At 40.5% G+C, this 20,422-nt stretch overlaps 1 protein-coding gene across 4 annotated transcripts in view; it reads right to left on the minus strand.

The window, feature by feature from the left end:
* Positions 1 to 20,422, minus strand: part of DLGAP1 (DLG associated protein 1) — a 410,602-nt gene that overhangs the window by 11,918 nt on the left and 378,262 nt on the right. For all 4 annotated transcript variants that reach the window (XM_050322101.1, XM_050322111.1, XM_050322126.1 and 1 more), the window contains 3 exons: positions 17,377 to 17,750; positions 13,968 to 14,059; positions 6,215 to 6,633 (listed from right to left, as the gene is read on the minus strand). In XM_050322101.1, the coding sequence (XP_050178058.1) occupies positions 6,215 to 6,633; positions 13,968 to 14,059; positions 17,377 to 17,750 (885 nt within the window). The remainder of the gene's footprint in view (positions 1 to 6,214; positions 6,634 to 13,967; positions 14,060 to 17,376; positions 17,751 to 20,422) is intronic.

Below are 20,422 nucleotides of genomic sequence, written 5' to 3' on the forward strand. Positions count from 1 at the left end.
GGGAAAAGAAACCAAAAAACAAAGCATACGAAAAGCTGAAAGGAATCGCTCCAGAAGGCACAAAGCCTTATCAACAGCCTAATTTTTGTTTCCAAACCCAAGTTGCTTTCAGTGTTTCAAGGCAGAGTGCTTACTCAGTCAAAATCTCCAGTGCCAAAGAGAAAGGCCAAGGTGTAGTGAAAAACCAAAAAGCAAAAATAGACTGATACTTTCTTAGAAGAAAAGCCTGCAAGGTTTGAAGCCAAATACTAAGAAAATACATGGAATTGCAAAGTTAATACTCAAAACACATCAGAAAAGAACCAGAAAAATCTTTAACAGCTAGGGAGATGGGGTATAGGAGGGAAAAACATAAACATTCAAATTGATATGTTCAGCTAATAAGATACAAACAAAATGTATAAAACCAAGCCACAAAAAAATCCCTACCCATCAAGATGCAATCATAATGGATTTAAACACCTATATAATGTTATTCATGTCTGCTTTCTATTCCATACAGGGCTATACAGCACACTCAGCACTGTCGGATCTGAATGCCTTCCAGTAATGCATTAAGCAACATTATTAACATCCATCATATGCTTTGCTGTCACCCCTTCCCCAGAGGGAGAAGTGTGTGTACTGCAGTGTTTTGTTTTTATAGTTTGAATTTTTCCCTTCTTTTTTTTTTTCCTCCCTCCTTGCTTTGACCTCTCTTCCTTGTAAATCTAGTTCTCTCATGTGACAGTTTTTTAAGAAATAGGCAATTATGTCTATTCGGGAAGAACTGCTTCGGTATAGCTATTTTGATGAAGTTCAGCTATTGTGGAGTGCCTTCTCACTTTTACTGTTCTTAACTAGAGGTTGCAAAATGCTTTTCTAGGATAGACACATGCCAGTGAATTTCCTTGTGTCTCTAATCCTCCAATATGTTCTTTTAAAACATTCTTAAAAATAGACTTGGACTATATGCTGTTTCAAGCAGTAAGTTGTTGCTGGGGTCTAAGAATTGCATACGACCTGCTCCGAAATTGTAGAGCTCTATGTATCTCCCCCCTCCATGTCTTCATAGGAAAAGAAATAAAACAACCAAAAAAAGGATTGTGAAACAAGCAAAAAAATGGTGTTATTGTCATCTGCTCTACCTTGGAAGGTGACTGTGTGTGTAACAAGACCCACCTGAAGTCATGTGAAAAGTTGTCAGAAGCCAGGAGAGTTTTGAGAAGAGGCAGCATTTTTTGGCCTTAAAACACCAACTGACGTATTTGCATTTCAACTTTGACAGGTCCCTTCTAACAAGTTACAAAGGAGGCATTTTAGGACTGTGACTATGAAATGCCCTTAATGTGAAAACACCTGGTTGATAGGCAGGGCCCAGGCTAGGGAACAGAATACCAGAGACTTGCTCATTGCCCCCAGGAGCAAGTGGCAGGAACAATAGCTGAAATTACAGGGACACAGCCTGACATTTGCGTTTCAGATGTTGGCTGGGCACTATGCATATGAAGCAATTCTGCCATAGAGCTGTCACAATCCATTTCCAAGCCGGGATGGACCAGCATTTTAGCCTATTCATGTTGACAGACCTACATTTAAATAAAGCCAAGCATGACAAAAGCCAGGAAATTCAAAGTTAAAGCTACTGCTCAGGTCTTAAGCTCAGCTGTTAAGGACAAAACAGCCAAATGGAACAAACTAGGGAAGGAGCAGTTCTTGCTTTGAGTCATATATACTTATAGGAGTGATCTCATTGAAATTAATAGGGCTGTCTGGATGAGCAAATGCTGTTCATTTGGCTTAAAGCAGTTTCCATGTGTTCTCTGACTTCCTTGGCTTTTATTAGCACACAATGGTTTGTTTTTCCCCCCCTAACTAGATCGTTTCCTTGCTTGTGGATTTCTCTTTTTGCCTTGTTGGCCTCTGGGCACTGGTAGGGCTTTCCTTGCTGGCTTTCCTTGAAGAAAGCCTGCCTATGGAGAAGTCCCTTCAGCGGAGAAAAGAAAACCAAAACATGAAAAGGATGAGTTGGGCATATGGCCAAAGGCACGTAGCCAGGGAGATTTCAGCAGGACTCAGCCACATGTCAGGCTGGTGACCGTCACTCTGCACGGCTGCCCCAGCCGACTGCAGGATGAGGCTGCCTTACTTGCTCCTGAAGGTCAGGAACCAAGACTGCTTGGGGAAGCTCTGCAGAGGAATGGCAAGTGGTTTTCCTTGCTCATGGATGAGAGTGAACTCACAGACTCCTTTTCTTTTGTCATGCACAGCTATTACAAAAATGTATGTTTTCCTTAACTTTTTTTCTCTTGTGTCTAGCCTTTACTCCTTAAGAATTCCTTTGAAACAATCGAAACAAACCAAAACAGCAGATAGTGTGTAAGCACTGCATAAATTGCCAGAACTGGATGAATTTGCAGGGGCTCTGATCCTAAGCAGTGAGGTTCCTGCAGGTTTGAGGTCAACCTTTGTTCACAAACTAGCCCAGAGGACTATCATATGCACACAAGAGAGTTATAATGGCATGTCTTGTCAGAGCCTTGGTTTTCTCTTTTGGTTCTTGCTTGATTGGCCTGGTTTGTCTCACCACTAAACCCACATTACACCTGACTTGTGGTGAATCAGGCCCACTGTTTACTTCCGATGATTATCTTAACAGATTGCAGCTACAGTACAACCCCAGGTGGAAGAGAAACTTCTGAAGCGGGGGGAGGGGGTTGGGTTGGGGGTTGGGTTGGGGGTGGCAAAATGAAACCCTCCGGTTCTTCCAAGGAGGTCAATGCCTCATGTGAAATCCAAACAACAGCAAAAAAATCCATCCAAAGCCAGGCTGAGGCTGTAGGAGTATGGGAGTACGTTCTTGTGCCCATCACTGCTGGAAAAACAAGCAGTCAGAGCTGTGCAGGGAGCCAGGTCTGTTGCCGCTAATTTTGTGTATAAATGGTTACAACAGGGGCCTGAGCCAAAAGTCACCAACAACAGTGGTGAGGCTCTGACTATTTCAAATTTTGCAGGGGAGAGGTAGGAGGAGCAAGCAGACGGTTGAGGAGAAAACAAAAAAAACCAGTTGATTTCACTTGAGGCCTGATCCAAAGTGTCAGTCAGATCTCACAAGGTGTTTAGCCTCAGATGTGTAACATTTTTTTTTTTATGAGAGCTCTAGAATTTGTAGCCAACTTCCCTGTAGCAGTAAAATAAAACGAAACCATATCAAGTATCCTAGTTTAAACTGTGAGTAGTATTCATCTGCCTGTCACACATGCCAAGGCTTTATCAGAAAATTATTTCAGATAAAACCAGAATATACTATACAATAAATAATTCATGGTGGAAGGGAAGCCACATTTCTCTCTATATTGGCATTTCATCGTGCAGCCACTGAACCACAGCTTGTTTTTATACAGAGCAGCAGACTCCATTTCCCAGCTAGAAACATTCAATCCCATCTGGTAGATTCATTCCCAGCTAGATAATACCCAACGTATCCATGTAACATACAAGCTACTGTCAAACAGCAGCGAGCCGTCTCCCCGAGACAGCTGTTTCGCACAAGGGCCGCATTGTCTGAAGGAAGCATGGATCGGTTTACGTGGAGCGCCGGGGGGATGAGCCCTCTGTCAGCTGCCATGGCATCGGGAAAACCTCGCTCATCACACGTTCTCGTTATTTTGTTATCTGGCCAAACACATGCTGGGGATGTCAGGTTGAAAACAAAGGATGCATTCCCTGCTCTGGTTATATTTCATTAGGGAAAGCAAAGCAAACACACCTCTTCTCCTCCTTTCCTCCCTCTCTTTAAAGTTTATAGATGTATGAAAAAGACTTATTTCGGGGCAGGGTTTGTAACAACCAGGCTTTTGTTCCTGGCACTGCTGAGTGGGCAGAGTGGCCCTGGCCATATGTTTTTCCTTGGCACCAGGTAGAGCGGGGAGTGCTGAGCCGCGGCAGAGAGCCCCACACAGCCTCCGTGGGAGGCAACTGCCACGTGCCGGAGCAGCCGACAGCATCCCACCCAAATAAGTGCTTCTACACTGACTATAAAACCCAGGTGACCCTTTGTCTCCTTTCATTTCCAGCGATCACAAGAAGTGCCAGTCAGAGAAGTGGAGAGGAGGAGTAATCCACAGGACACATGCCATGTGCCCTGTAAGGGAGCACTGGGAATAGCCAGCCCTCTATCTTCCCCATAATGGCTCCTCCCACTGACTGCTCAAAGAAGAGCCCTTTAAAACTATCATATGTCAAAGGCACCAAGACACTGAGAGAAAATTCTGTACACAGATATACGTGTTCTGCATCTATCAGTCTAGTAAAATTCATCCCATGTTTCCTTCCCCAAGATTAATAACTACTTTGGTGCACAAAAAAAAATAAAATTATAGGTTTTCCCAGTATTATCAGTTCATAGAATCATAGAATGACAGAATAATTTGGATCAGAGAGGACCTTCAAAGACCATCTAGTTCCAACCCCACTGCCATAAGCGGGGACATCTTCAACTAGACCAGGTTGCTCAAAGACCCATCCAACATGGCCTTGAACACTTCCAGGGATGGGGCATCCACAGCTTCTCTGGGCAACCTATTCCAGTGCCTCACCACCCTTATCACAGAATATGTTTTCATTTTGTCCAATCTAAGTTGTTGTGGCAAAGAGAAAGCAATTGGGCTTTGTGGCTTTGACTTAAATATATTGTATTTCCTACTTGTTGTGTGTTCACACTTCTTTTTCAATCTAGAATCTCATAGTTCATAACGTTTATTTCTTGCATAGTAGTAACAGAAACCCTTTTATTCTGATGCGTGTTTCAAAGAGATTTTTGAATGTATTGAAGCTGTAAATTAAAAATGAGATTCAAATATTCTAAAAGTTGGGCAACCTGAATTTGCTGTGAAGGTCAAACCATCTATATTTTTCTTTCAAAAGAAATTGTTAGCCTATTATATAGCAGAAATTTTGTAGAAATATAAAACCTTTACATATCTTAATGTTAAGGTTATCTCATACTTGCCATTAAAACTCAATTTCTAGTTGCTTACAATAGTGACTATCTAGTAGAAGTAGCTTATGCATTTCTAAGAATGTAATTTTTTTTTTGCCTGTGTTAATTCCTTTCATAAATCTAAAGCTTCACATCTCAAAAGAATTCAAACATCTCTTCTTAAAAGAAAGGTTTAGAAATTTTGAAGAAGCAGTCCTGTAGCTGAGATAGTAGTCCTTGCTTTAGTAGGAGCTAATCTGTGGGTCATAAAAGTCTTATGTGTATATCCAGGAAAATATGCTTAGGTCTGCCTAAATTATACAAAAACTGAATTCTCTATGTGCAGCTGCTCCTTAGTGGTTTCTAGAAGCTCCTTGCTGGAATTTGAAAAAGTTTCATTCACAAAGAGCATGCTCGTTAGCTCACAGGTTTACCTATGTCCAAAATTTGACAGCTAGCAACACTACTGCTCCTTGTAATGGAAGTAAATGGAAAAAACTTCATTTTTATTGGGAGAAAAAAAAAATCTGGACAGCGAAGCACATGTTCAGACTGTCTGCCCTAACTGGAGTGAATGAATAAAATGTGAGCTACTCAATCCTTCTTAGTAATAAAGGCTTATTAGACATTTCCATTACCTTACAGGTGGAATAATATTTCTGGCAGCAGTGACAACTGACATGTAGTTTGCATGTGTGTGTTTTTTAACACACATAAGAGCTTGTTTTATTGGGGCAATCAAAGTCAAATGAGAACTGCAAGGCAGATGAAGGGAGTCTGGAGAGTGGAAGAGATAGAACAACTTGGAAGCATAACTGAAATCTCTCTCAGCTGGGACAAGCGTCTAAATATTCTGATGCCAATCACCATCTGAAAAGGCAACTAAAATATGAATTTAATGAAAAGGAACTACAGTCTGTTAAATGGTATTCTAAGGTTATGAGAAGTGATTTCAAATGGAAGATTTAAGAAACAGTAGTACTTCAAGATCCCTAACCACGCTCTCCTAATTATCCGTTGAACTATGCAATCCCAAAAGCTAATACCACTGGAGTTTCAGAAGTGCCGAGCATTTGCATTCCCTGTCAGCTTTAATAAGGATTATTGCATACATACATACAGTCCTTTTGAGAATCACAACCATAGTTTCATTAGCTAAATAAGAAAGGGCACAATACAGAATTCACTGGAGTGAATTTGACCTATATTAAACACTTCTTTGCAGTTGCAATATTATTGTATGCAGTTACTTACTGTCCTCAGGTAAGTTGTTTTCACGTTCTTCTCTCTCCATCTGTTGGCACCAACCCTCCATACGATCTCTCTCTGCCTGAAGTAGCTTCAGAAACCAGTGGCCATCGCGTGGGCACACTGACCTTTGAACAGCTTCCAGAGGATCTTCAGTAATAGAGTCAATCCAGGGGTCAGGAGGAGGTAAAATTGATGGATCAAAATCTGTCTCAAAGTCATCATCCACTGCACATGCATGGTAATGGTTTCCTGACCCTTGTATGCTAACGGTAGAGGTGCTTGCATCTCGGGAAAATTGTCTTGATATTTGTCCAGAACATGTATTGTCCTCTTGAGGGTCGATTATTTCAAAGTTCTCATGGAAATCCAGGTCTGCTTGCACGGCTGTTGTTACACTGTTAGATCGTGTAAACCTGCGAAAGCTTTGGAGAGCACAAACAGAGTATGTTTAGAAAGCTTTTTCTGGGCAGCTCGGTGCGGAAGGAATTACTAAGATTCTGCCACTCTTCCTAAGACTGGCAGTCATACCTCTCAATGCTACCTGATAGGTTTTTTTTTCTTGAAATGATCAACGTTAACTTTTTTTCTCATTGCAAGCAAACAAACAAGCATCTCTCTTTTTCCATGCAAGCTCACTGTTTACTGAGGCAAGCACCTCTAATTGTTGTGTAGTTTAACAAAGGCAGAGGCTAGCCCAAGAGACAGCTAACACTGTCAGTAGCTCAGGATTTTAGGTTACTGATTAATGAAAAGCTAAAAGGGCCAAATTTTCAGAAGTCGTTTATCTTCCAATTTTTAAAACTCACACCCCTTTGAAGTTACATATCCAAACTCACAAGTCACATTTAAAAATCATACATGGTAAGACAGTAATAGCAATGAGTCTACTATCTAAGTAATATTATACATTCCATTTATTAAAAAAAAGTGTTTTAAACTCAGATGAGTATTTATTGCTTCTTCATAATTATGTACCTGCAATCTCTCTCAAATTTAGTGCCCGTTGCCAGTGTTGAGACATTTTGTTTTTTACATACACTTTCAAAATGGTCTTCTCTATTCACCAGAGCTAGCATGCTGCCTCTGTCTATGTTACCCTCATTGTGGTGCCCTGTAGGTAGTTTCCTTTCACCTTGCATAGTTCCCCTGTGCTGTAGCTTCTGAAGGCAGAGAACAAATTCTGAGTGTAAAGCCAAAAACAGGGGAGAGAGGAGGTTTGGGGATTTGGGTTTTGGTTTGGGTTTTCTTTATACAAACAGCACTCCAAATTCTGCAGTCCAAGGCATCTGAGGTGAAGAGGCTGACAGAGGAGGAACAGAGGGAAGTGTAAAGAGTGAGAGATACTTAATGCTCTTGAAGGCAGTGGTAGTGAGAGCAGTAAATTGTGGTGGGAATGAGTGCAAAACAAGTGAGGCAGACAGCTGTGTTGCCCCATAGTGGAAAAGAAGGTAGAACCATAAAGTAGTTAACATAGATGTTTCTTATATTAGTAATATTTAGGCTTCAGAATTGACACACTTTTGAACTGAATAAGGACAGATTCCTACTGCTTCTGTCTTACTCACTCAGGATGCCTGTGCACTTGTGCAGGTAATTTGTTCACAATCTCATATCTGCACTTGAAACTAGTGTTAGGACCCATTTCCCTGTGATGTTTTGGCTGTTTTGCCCTTGCCAGTTTAATTTTAATTTGAGGTCAAACAGCAGTGAAAATGCTGAAGAGATGGTGGAGCTGGAGATGGGGCACCATTTTGCTCCTTTTCATTTATATTCCACCTTCCACTGAGGAACAATAGCTAATTAGACAAGTACAACTGACAGAAAAATTTCATCAAGTATATTTAGTCTACATTTGGGGAGGGAGGAGATGGAAAGATACTGAGGGAGAATTTAATGTCCTATATACCTGGTACATCCAGATAGCTCAGGAGGAGTGCAGCAGACTTGACGGAGGACCATAATAGGTCCTGCTGATATAGGAAATTAGTAGCTGTTGATCTGGGGCTTTGAGAGGAGGAAAGCAAAGCAAAACAGGAGTTGAGGAGGGTTCTCCGAAAAAAACCCCAAAAACGCCAACTCCTCTGCAGAATAAAGCTCAAATTAACTTCTCAGGCACACAAATCCCTGGAAAATTTTACTAATGGATTGTATACATATTTCTTTTTATAATGGCCTAGAATGCAAGTATTTTATCATAGTGCCTGCTGCTTAAGGTTCTTTTGAAACAGGTGTTGTTAAACGATGCAAAAGTCATAGTTACGCCACTGTAGTTGTGCACAATAGGCACCAGCAAACTGAAAAATGTTGAGTGAGCATTTTCAGCTTGGTAGTATTTATCCTTTGGCAAGGAGAGAACAGCATTTTTCTAGGGACTGATATAGCAGAAAAAGTTAGAACGAGAGGACAAGGATCATTGGAGAGATGGTATGATTTCCATAGAGAAAAGGTTTATACGGTTGAAGAAGACTATGAGAGACCTGTGAAATCCTGACTAGGTGATGTTTCACTATTTCTCAGAGTGCAATAACTGTGGGGAGGAATGCAGCTAGTTGCAAGGCTTAGTGGTCTAAAGACCTACATCTAATGAAAGGAAGTACTTCTTCACACAATGTGTAATTAAATTGCCACAGAATGCTGGGAAAACCAAAGGTAAAAACAGGTTCAAAGAGAATCTGATCAAATTCACAGGAGATAGATCCAGGAAGAGTCATTACACAGATGTCATATCTGGTGTAGGAAGTCCCTGAACAGCAGAATACTAATTTGGGAATGCCTACTGGGAGAAGTAGCATTTACTACACACCCTTTATACTTTACACACACTCCTTTATACTTTTTCTAAGTATCTGCTACTGGCCCCTGGCAGAGAAAAGCTTTTTTCTTTATACTGCTATTAGTGGTTAGAAAGACACTAGCTTTAGGCTGACATTACAGTGAAAATCTATTGGTCCAATCTATGCTATTTTTTTTTTTTTTGGAAATTGCTTTGATTAGGCCACCAACCTGACAAATCCCTTATCTGCACTGAATTGCGTGCATGCAAACACACACACAAACACAAAGACATGTGCCCACACAGGTACATGTTCACACAGGATTTCTTTATAGTCATTTAGTCAGGGTTCACTGAGACCCAAGTGTACTGTTCCACACCTTCCACAGCACTGGAGAGAAAAGCAGATGCCTTAATCCAGGCTCACTCTTCTCCATTCCCCTATCTCCACATCACAGCCACCTTCTGCTTTACCCGGAGTCCTAGACTCTGATAGCCTTCTGTTTCAGATGGCCATTTGTATTTTCAGTAAACACCCTGGCTTTTCAGTGTACACCAAAACCCAAATGTGAAAACATCAAGGTGTACTTGACAGGAGGATGTATTGCTGGAGGCACTACATTTCAAGTCTTTCAGGAGTGTACTCTGACTGGGTTCAATATTAGTTTAGCTAGTACCACCAAAAATGGACTCTGGTTAACAAACGAAATAGAATTACCTACTTTTTTTTGCCTTTGTTTTATCTATATAATAGTATGCTACAGGCTTGCTTGACAGATTCTTGGCTCTGGAGTACGTAACTTGTCTTCAAAAGAGAAACAATTTGGCAATAGAATATAGTATCAGTTCAAAATTAAAAAAAAATTATGTCCAAGGAAATGTATGTTGAATAAAATGAAAATGCAGGAAGGCATCCACTATCTGCCTGGCTCCAGCTCATCTATATAAAATGCCTAATAGTTGGTAATTTTAGCCTCTGACACAGCTTCCTCACTCATTTTCAAGATGTTTCACACTTACAGAATACTCTTTGTGTCCCATATAAGCCTTTTTTAATTTGCTCTCAGTTAAAGCTCCCTACTACAGGAATGCTGCTGAAGCTAATGCCTAAGTTTTCATTAATTGTCTATATAAAACATTCACAAGTCTAGCAAAAAAAAAAAAAAAGTTTGTCATAAGTTGCTGGTAATTGTTAAAAACAAGGTTTGCTTCTTCCTCTGCTTTCAGGTTTGGCCCTTTTGTACTCAGTTGTGCCCTGCAGGCACAAGATGTAATAATTACAGCTTCAGAGAACTGCAGCAGATATCTGGCCTAAGGTGCAGAAAGCCATGAAACCTCAAGACTGGATAAACCAGTATGGGGAACAACAGAATGATGTGTTTTGAACAACAACAACACGGTCACTTGTTAGCATTCAAGTCTCAGCTTCTAAGTCTTCTTTGCTTTCTTTTGCAAAACATGTTTACAATTCAACTTGGAGAATTTCTTTCAGTTCTAAAAAAAAAAAAAGATGAAATCCAGAACCCCAGAAAAGATCCAAGTTTCAAAACAAGTGATGCATGGTGAATCTCAGAGGCACTTACATTAAATTGTCTGCCTTTCTTTACCCTTACTTGGCTGTACTCTTCTCAGCTGTGGGCTTCTCTGCTAAGGTTGCAGCTGCTGTCAGCAGAACAAAACAAACTGCAGAAGGAATTAGCAGATTTGTTACCACGTCTTCTAATGGCAGGAACAACACTCCTGCTCCAACCTCGATCCCTAGATCAGTGTTCTTACTTCAGAAACTACCACTGTTTCATTATTCAAAAATACTTGTGATGGAAAATCAAGTACAATTACCAGCTGGTGGTACATCTAGAGCCATGAGCAAGACAATTTTTGGGGTGAAAGTGAATGGGAGGAGATGTTGGGGTAGATAAGGTAAAATGCAAGAGAGACTAAAAGTGATTACAGAACTATGGGACTGAGAGCCCCTTGTTTAAGAAGGATGCATCCTGGCAGAATATATTACTTCTCTTTCTCTGGATCAGTAGAACTGTTTGACTTCTAACTGATTGACTTCTAACAATTCAATTATCTTCTGTAAGTGAGAAATTGAAGGTGGTCCTTTGAGGTCAAGAAGAAGTCACAGGTAGAGAGAAAGGACAAACAGAAATGGACGGAAATAGAAGTGCCCTGAGATTCCACTGATCAGCTTCATTAGATATACATTTCAAAATTGCCCTCGAAGGGGTGGGTCATGTAAGGAAAGGGGAGGAATATTTTGGTTAGGCTTTTGTCAGCATCATGGTGAAGGTCAGGTGAGAGATAAGACAGTAACAGCAGGAAGATCATGAGGTGAAAAGAACTGCATATCCATTTTTTTGGTAAGAGAAGGACTTGACAGGGGTACTCTATAAATGCTAGAAATCACAGAGCTGCAGTTAGGGAATGGGCATGAAAAAGATTATTGAGACCAGGCAGCATAAAGAACTGATGATAAGATGAATAGCAGCGATTGATCCAGTTGTAATATGGTCAGGTAGCAGTAGGCACGTTTATCCTTTGAGCAGTACAAGAAGGGTAGGCGGACTGAGGCATTTGTCTTGGCAGGAAGCCCAGGTTACAGAGAGTGAAGGGCCAATGAAAGGTCTGAGTCGAGATGGAATACTGAAGAGAAAGAGCTGTCCTCTGAAGATGCTCTGTTTTTGTATTACTTAGATCAAGAAATGGAGGTAAAACCTTTTTCTTACTTGGTTCAAGAAGAGAAGCAGGAATATTTAAAAGGACATGAGGAGGTAAGACTCCTTAGTGTAAGAATGACACTAAGGACACTGTAAGAGCTGTATGAGGTGAGGGAAAGGGGGAGGACAGAGCAGGAAGCAAAGAAGAGGATTGAAAGTGTGGTAAGCTTTTGGTGCATTAGGCAAAGAGCTTTCTTATTTTGTAACAGGGCACTTAATAGACTGGCAAGGCAACATGATCAATTTACTGCATTTATCCCTTCTGCTGTGTCATTCTTCTAATTTTATACTTATTTAATATTTCTGAGGCCTAGAATATTTTTAAAAACATTAATTTCTCAAAGATTCAACTCAAAATGGCTTTTTTAGGCTTTGCAGATGCTTTGATGCGGGGGCAGTGAAGAATGCACTGTATTTACAATTCTATTCCTGCAACAGATAATCAATATATTGTGCTCTGCTGTGTTAGGAAAAAAAAAAGAATATAAGTGCCTAACTGTGATGATAAGCCCTTTGTGTCTTGAGTGCACTCATTTTCTAAGGATTAGGGGCTGTCCTTTATCAGCCGGTTCATTTCTGAAAGTCCATGATAGATTGCTTCTTGCCTGTCTGCTCCAAAGAGCAGCAAACTCAACTTTATCAGCAAGGAAACCCCCAAACACAGCTGTCAGAAAGTAATGCAGAAATATTGCTTTCTCAGGGCAGACTCTCACAGGCAAATCTTACGTTTTTCTCTGGAGCAATAAAAACTGCAGTAGAAAGAGGACTTTGGAAGTAAGGTATTTACAAACAGCCATTTCTTTCTTTCTTTCTTTGCAGGGAAGGGGAGGGTTGGGCTTTTGGGGCTGTTATTTCCTTTGTGCTCAGGCTGAAGTGAAATGGTCCTTCAGCATCTATTCTAGTGTGCTCATTTATCTATTGCTGGAAGAGTTGCGGGTAAAAATGGGGCTAAGGTCTAACATAAAGAAATGTCTGCCAGCAAGAGATGTTTTAGCAGGTTAATGAGGAACTTGGTAACAGCCTAGCAGGGTCATTGCAAAATCACATTTCTTTTTGCTGAAATCACTTTAGCCTTTTAAAACCACAAGAAAATACTCTGATGTTTGACAGGGAGATACGGTTGAATTGAAAATGGTGTAGATAATGTGATATTTTTGAGAATTTTTAGCAGATGTAGGAAAAAGACAGTGTAAAAAGGACATCTCCACTTGCTCCCGCAGCGGAGAGCCAGAAGAGAGAGAGGGCCCGAATTTTGTCAGCTCACATTTGCTCCACCCAGATTTTCTCTGAAGAGATTGCAATCATAACTCTTTCCTCATTGACCACTGCGGCTTTTCCTATGACACATCATGATACAGAGAGTTATCAAGAAAATGGCTCCAGGATTGAAAAGTTAACTCCATGCCCAAGTGGCTTGTGAAAAGCAAGCAAAGATTTGGGTGGGTGCTTGGAGCCACGGCAACACTGCACATTCAGAGGCAAGAGGAGAGTCTGGCTTTTCTTCAGCCCCTGAGTCCAGTTCTTGGCAGGAATTAAAATCTGCAGTTGTGGTCAAGCACTCAAAAACTTTATGTGACTGGAAAGTGCTATGTCCAGTTATGCTGCCCTGCAATGCAACTGCAATTTGTCATCAGAAAGCTCTTTGTGCTTTTGTGACAACTGTTCTGGTGGTGGTTTGTTTTTTTTTTTTTCTTTTAAAAATTTTTCTCAGAGCATGTTTATTTACTGATTCATGGTACACATGGCACACTGGAGAGAGAACTGAGTTTTGCAGGCTTGCTTTGCAATCTCAACATTTTTTTTGCAAGGGAGCAATTGTAATGCAGAGATGTCTGGGAGAGATACCTGAGTAAAAGCAATCAGTTTAGCTCTGACACTGCACTGCTACACGTGGCTGATATTATTCTGCTGAAAAACAAGGTAAACTTTTCCGTGTAATTTCCATGCTGCTGCAGACATCCCAAGATTAATACTCCAGTTGCATCACTGTCCACTGTTAAGGTAGATTTGCTGAGGAAAAAGAGCTTATTACAAGTGTATATGGCACTTCTCTTCCAGTTCTCTCACCGGTCCTAAAAAATCCCCTCTGAGAAATAAGAGCTACAACATTTATACGACTCAGCTTTTCTGCTGGGTGATCTAACAATTCATCCAGGAAGCAGGCTTATGTGGTCATGTGGTCCTAGAGGAACTAGGGCTCTTAAAAATTAGTTGTGACATAAGTATTTACTTTAGAAAAACAGTATTAACTTTTACTCACCACTTCTCCTCCTCTACTTGAACTCCTATGGACTGGAACTTACTGGTTGCTTTATTTTCCCCTGGTATGGTGGATTCTTCAGCACCATCAACCTCAAAAAAACCAGAACACAGCAGCTAATTGTAAGGTATTTTAGCAGAGATACCAGCCAGCTACTTGCAGTTTTATGGAGTACAACTACAAAGTGTCTGCACATAGAGCTCGTATCTTGAGATCCTTCATCTAGTCAGATAGTTTGTCTGTGGTGTGCTCATTTCTGATGTTATTAGTGAATGCTCATAATTCTTGTTAATCATTTCTGGTAAGACAACATTCATCCTGCAATATGCTGATGGAGTTTATTCAGTATTTTATGGAGGCTGGATGCTCACATTTGCCAGAGCACATCTCTGAGCAGCTGTAACTCCAGTTACTGTGCTCCACCATTTGTTTGATTTTACCTTCTAGTCTGTATGTGCAGGCATATGTGAACGCATGTCAAAATTATGTATTTATTTTGTTTAAATGTTAGTGCCTTGAATCAGAGCAGAGCTCTTTCCTCCCCTTTTCCCTCACCTCATACAACTGTAATTCTCACGCTAAGGAGACACCCTGTACAGATAAGATTTAAAGAAAGCAGATATGAGTCTTAGATGCATTTTCTTTACTCCTTCATCATGCAAATAGGTGTCCCCAGGAGCACAGGCAGGCCCTTTATACCACATCTCCATCTCTATAAGGAGATTTATACCAATGGTATAAAGTTAAAATTTATGCACAGATGTGTCTTTGAGCAAAATCACAAATTTTTGGGTCCAATCAGTGTAGTTAATTCCCAAAGCTATATATAACACTGTTAGTTATAAAAGAAAAAATCTCCAGCAAATAGAATTTTTGGGCCACAGCAGTGTCCTGAAGTGACCTGTGGATCCACACAGACCACACGTGTACAAAATCTGCAGCTGTAGTTAGTGGCTGTTGCATCACTAAGTAAGCTTCTTCTTGAGAGCCACTTGAACAGCCTATGCAGGAAAAGTGCTCAGTGAGGAGGAGTTACAGAAGGAGTTACAGAAGCTGTTCCCTGAAGTGAGGTACTTCCCTGATATGAGGCTTCCGGGGAAATAACTACACCTTAAATCCCATAACTGACAGAGTGAAGCAACTTTTTGATGGAAGGGTTTTTCTTTGTTAGCTGTGCTTGTTTGCTAAACAGATTTACAGCAAAGGCTTGCGATGTCCTACGAGTGACTGAGGGGTGCCGAGGACACGCGTGGAGGTTCATCATAAGCGCACATTAGGTTTATTTGTTAGAGGAGGAAACAAACTGAGAATATGCCTCTGGTTAATGCAGCTTGACCTGCTCTACAGAGATGGGTCAAACTATAATTACAGTGTGTACTTGGTCTGAGTTCAGACTAAGCCTGAACTAGGCTCCCTTTAGTCAGTGGAGAGAAACTGACTCTATACTGCCAGTCAGAGGACTGACAGAGTACTTACCTACTTTAGGGCAGTTGTTTGTAAGAGAAGTTATTTCTGGCATCAATGGCTATCTCATGGTATTTCTACTCCCACACTACCCCTTCAGCTGTACCAGCATGATTGCTTGTGCAGTGATGCTGCAAAATGGATCAGACAGCAGACTAGTGAAGTAGTTTTCTTTTATTTGTGAAGCCTGTCTGACTCTAAAAATTTCATTGATGGTCTCAGCTGTGAGGGTGGCACTGTACACAGGCAGGAATCCTGTAAGGCTGTACCACTGCTGAAGGTTTTGCTTCATGTAACCCCAGCTTTAGGGATCTCCATTGGTTTGTACACAACACCTGACAGACCTTCATATACCATCCCCAGAGAGCTTTCATAATTATTTCATATGATTATATTGGTCATCCGTAAACTTAAAGGTTTGAGAGGGAGATTTTTGAAGGCTTGAACATGTTTTGGAGCTCTGTTTTCCTCAGATCTTAGGAAACTGAGGCCTCTATACCTTTCAGAAGCAGCATTTGTTATTTGCAACACTACCTTAAGAAGAGACAGCACGGAGATGGTCTCTCAAGAACCATGATTCACATTTCCGTTGTTCCTTTTGGCTTCTGCAAACATGGAAATTATTTCCTTGTACCCATTATTTTTCAGGGTGTTTCTCTGCTAAGGAGTCTTTGTTTCTTTGCTTGGTGAAATAAGGGATTACAATAGTAAAATGGCACCTTTGTCTTGGCTGGGAATGGGAATAAGTAATAGAAGAGCTTTCCTCTATCACTGTTCCACCCAGAGCTTGCTCCTGTGTTTTAACACTGAACATCAGCCCTTCTTTCAGAATATATCCAAAACAAACAGCTGTGAAGCAGAAAAGGTCTACAACAAAGGCAGTGAAATGAACCCACAGGCAATAGTAATTATTCCTCTTCCAAGAAGAAGTAAGAGAAAAATCATAGCTTCTCCAGGAGCTGTCCCTGGAATGGCATATTTAACAGAGTGCCTCTCATCTATCTCATCAGGCTGATTCAGAGATTTCACGACAAATTCTTAGGCTTTGCTAAGCAGATAAGCCTGTCCAGGCACATAGTGCTGTGCTTACAAACACTTTCTTCAAGAAAAAAACCATCATGGCTTCTTGTGAAGGCTGATAAACTGTGGACTGCTATTCTATTTGCTTGGGATTCATCTCTCATAAAAATCTGTGTTGATTCTCAGTTGATTTTAAGTTCAAGCACTTTGTTGCAAAAACTAATCCTGCAAGCAGATAGTTGGGAGTTCTATGAACATTTTTTTTTGTAGGGGGAAGGGGGACGTTTGGGAAAGATTAATTAAGAAAGCAGATTACGTTGGTCTAGTTTATTTGCTCTTCTCCTTTCTGTAAATAGGAGTGAACTTCGGCGGGTTTAGTTTTCTTGTTTCATTGCACTAGAGGTAACAAAATGTAATTTTCTTTAACAAGGGCAAATCAGAAGGAACTTATCTGCTGCTCTTGAGGTTGGGATAGGAACAATGCTGCCTCATTCAAGTGGCTACCAGTCATTATGAAATGCATGAATAAGCAGTGACAATTAATTCAGTGAGGCTGGACGAAAATATTTTTTGGGTGATAGTGTAATGTAAATCATTGTTTTACACATTCCCTTTCAATGATTTAATTCATGCCTTTCTGACCCCCGCTGTGTTATGATTCATAGATTAGTGCTCATGTGTATAATTTAACAGAGCTGAATAACAAGCAGCAAGGAGACTCAAACAAATCCTTGCATCTGATGTTTTTATGATAAATTAGGAAAACATCATTAGTACCACGCAGAATGATTATGCTGATGCAATTTCTACATAGGTACCTGTCAGAACAAGAAGAAAAATACATGAAACATTGTATAATGAGCTGTAAAACAGATGTAGAAATCCGAAACAATGGCAGGCATATTATCCATGTCATGTACTGTACCTGTATTCCAATAGATAAGCATCTGTTTTTCTTGAAGTGGTCCTTCTTCCTATCTTCTACTGCAACAGTGGCAATGGTGGTGGTGGTGGTGACGGTGGCAGTGTTGTTTCCTACATGTTGACTTGCAGGGCCATGGATCTGTGCATTGGCAGCTTCAATAGCAGCTGTCAGAGCCTTCATACTGTCCAAGCTTTCTGTGGAGTTGCTAAGTCCAGACTGACTGATGATATCTCCCCTCTGCCCATGCCCATCCATATATGCATCTTGGGCAGACTCTGTGCTGCTCTGGGCTGTGATGGAAATAAATGGTTTGGTGGTAGTTCTTGGTGGGACTGGAGGCGGTGTCTTCTTATAGGTGGTAATGCAGGATGACACTAGAAAAAACATATGACAGTTCTTGGTTTATTGATGCTGCAAATATGATATCAATGCATCAGTAAGCATGGACAGAGCAGAGGTGAGGAGGAGTTTGAGAGCCAAAGAGCCCCCAGAATTTCCAATCTAAGTGCCATGGAAATGCCTTGCCTATCAGTATCTTCTATTCCTCCTAACACGAGTGCCAGTAGAGAAAACAGAGAAAGAAAGTGCCTATTTGCCAAGTTCCTCCTTAGTCTTTTTAGGATTGTTTTCCTCAGTATACTTTCTCCTAACTGTTCTAAGTCCCATGGAAACAAGTCCTCCCCATCAAAATGTTTGTTCTGCTCATGGCTCCCAAATAAGATTCACAAGGATAAGTCTCCAACCACTTATCCTAGCTAAACTGTACTTCAAGCAATTTCACTGCAATTATTTTCTGTCTCTCCACTCTGTCCTACTATACTTACCAAGCTTTTGCAGAATTTTAAATTACATTTTTCTGATCAGAGAGAGATTCTCGAATCATCCTATCAAAGTTTGTTAACACTCACCATGCTTGGACTTGTGTATTTCTTTCTACAAAATGTCTCACTTGTTGCACAGACTTCTCAAATACTTTGAAATGCTCTGTAAGCTGCTGAGGACATATTTAAAAGAATATTTTGCCATGCTTAATTTCTCATCATAAAAATAACATCAGTTCTAGAAAAAAAAATCGCTTATTTTTACACATAGGGAATTAGTGAAATGAAGTAAACAGTTAAAACCTGTCAGTCACTGGGCCTACTTAAAGGAAAGTATAAGCATAAATGTTTGCAACAAAAAAGGCTTTAATAAAACTTTATGAGAGCTCTTCATATTTTGAAGGCCATGTTTTCTTTCTAAGTGCTGCTACATGGATTTAGAAGCTTAGCTTGAAGTTCCCAGGTTAAAAATTACTGTTCTGTGTACACAGAATTACATGCAGAAAGCACTACATAGAGACAAAAACATCTTCTTTTAAGGGTTAGTTGGCAGCTCTGCATTACTGAAGTCCTGGAATGCTTTCAAGTGAGGAAAGAAAGCCCATTAAGAACAAAAAAACAACCATGATATGCTCTATTTTTTAAGAAAATAAATGCAGGCATGAACCTGTGCAAAGTTCAGACACAAACATGTTAACATAAATTCTTATTAACAGTAATCATATGGCTAGAAATGATTCATCAGATCATTTTAATTGGCAGACGTCTATGCCACCCACATAAAAGGTAACTCTACTACAGCTGTTGTGCTCTCTGTTTGCACTGTATCTGCTTGTTGAGCCAGAAGCCATTAAGGCATTAATTTGACTAGCTCAGATCCATATGCCTCATATCTCCCCATAGCTGTAGGAATAGTTATAGTGTAAAAGGTGCTTCCAGGGCATGAAATCACACCAGGTTTTTTTAAAGGACTCTAGTATAAGTTTCTGATAACGTGTCTGAACCCATGTTAAACACGTTGAATGTTAATGGAAAAAGAGTGTTTCAGGTAGTGAGGGTTTTGAAACTATGATTCACTTCTGAAGAATCAAACAGAAACCACAGCATCCCTGAGAGAAGAGACGGCTAAAAATGGACGTGTTAAAATTTAACTCTGGGGAATTGAACAGTTAATAGGGGTTAAAGGTGTTTTATAAAGTTCTTGTGACAAGACCAGTATCTGGAACTAACAGAACGCATGGTGGCAGTTTTGCAGAAGAGATTACAAAGGTTGTGCCATTCTTCATTGTTTTTGATGCTGCCAAAAAGCATTTGCTGTGACTGTACATTCAGGTAAATCATCTGCATTTGCTGCAGCACAAGCATGTACTCCAGGACTCATGGAGAATTGTGGAGGCTGCTGCTTGGGTCATGCTATCCCAGTAACACCCCAGGTGGTTCATAGTCTGCAGAATGTTCTCTGAGTGGTGGAAATACAAACTGAAATTCAGCACTGAGGAATTCAAAGCACATGTACGTGAATATATCCAGGTAACTCTTTGGGAAGCTGGTGTGAAACTTGTCTAATAGAGGTTTGTGTACAATGCTACTTCGTAATTCAGCAAAGTATAAATTGCACCATTTAAAATATGCTAGACAAGGTCACTGGGGAACTTCTGGGGACATGCCAGCACCTTCAAGATATCCCAGCAAGCAGCAAGGCACGTGAGTATAATTTTTCCTACATAGCAGAGAGGGAAATGATAATGAAACACACAGGGCTCTTAGGTAGGAGAGACAGCATGAAAACTGACAAGAACGGTCCCCACGTCACTGGGCATCCCTCACTAGAAAGGGAGCCAATAGCAACTGTCTATTGACAGCTACCATGCTCTCTGGACAAGCAGTACAAACACAGAGTCACCTGATTAAGATGTCTTTCACTCTGTTGGTAAATGTACTCAATAAGGAGTCTAATCCACACTGCAATGAAAGATGTTTGCACTCAGCTAATTAAATCTGAAGTTATTCTTAAGAGAGGGAGAGAATTGACAAGTCATACGGTGAAATTGTAAAGAGAAATAGCAAAACGTTCTCTCAACAAGTCAAAACAAATCCTCAGTTTCCTGGAGTCACGCAGCACACACTGTACAGCTCCAGAGAAGCAGAGTATGCAAGTCATAAAAGAACCCCAGGCACTTCATTACTGGAAATGATGTAAGCTCCTGCCGCTCCTCTGCAGAAAC

Source organism: Myiozetetes cayanensis, unplaced genomic scaffold (assembly GCF_022539395.1).
Source record: "Myiozetetes cayanensis isolate MyiCay16 unplaced genomic scaffold, myiCay2020 scf1, whole genome shotgun sequence".
NCBI lineage: Eukaryota > Metazoa > Chordata > Aves > Passeriformes > Tyrannidae > Myiozetetes > Myiozetetes cayanensis.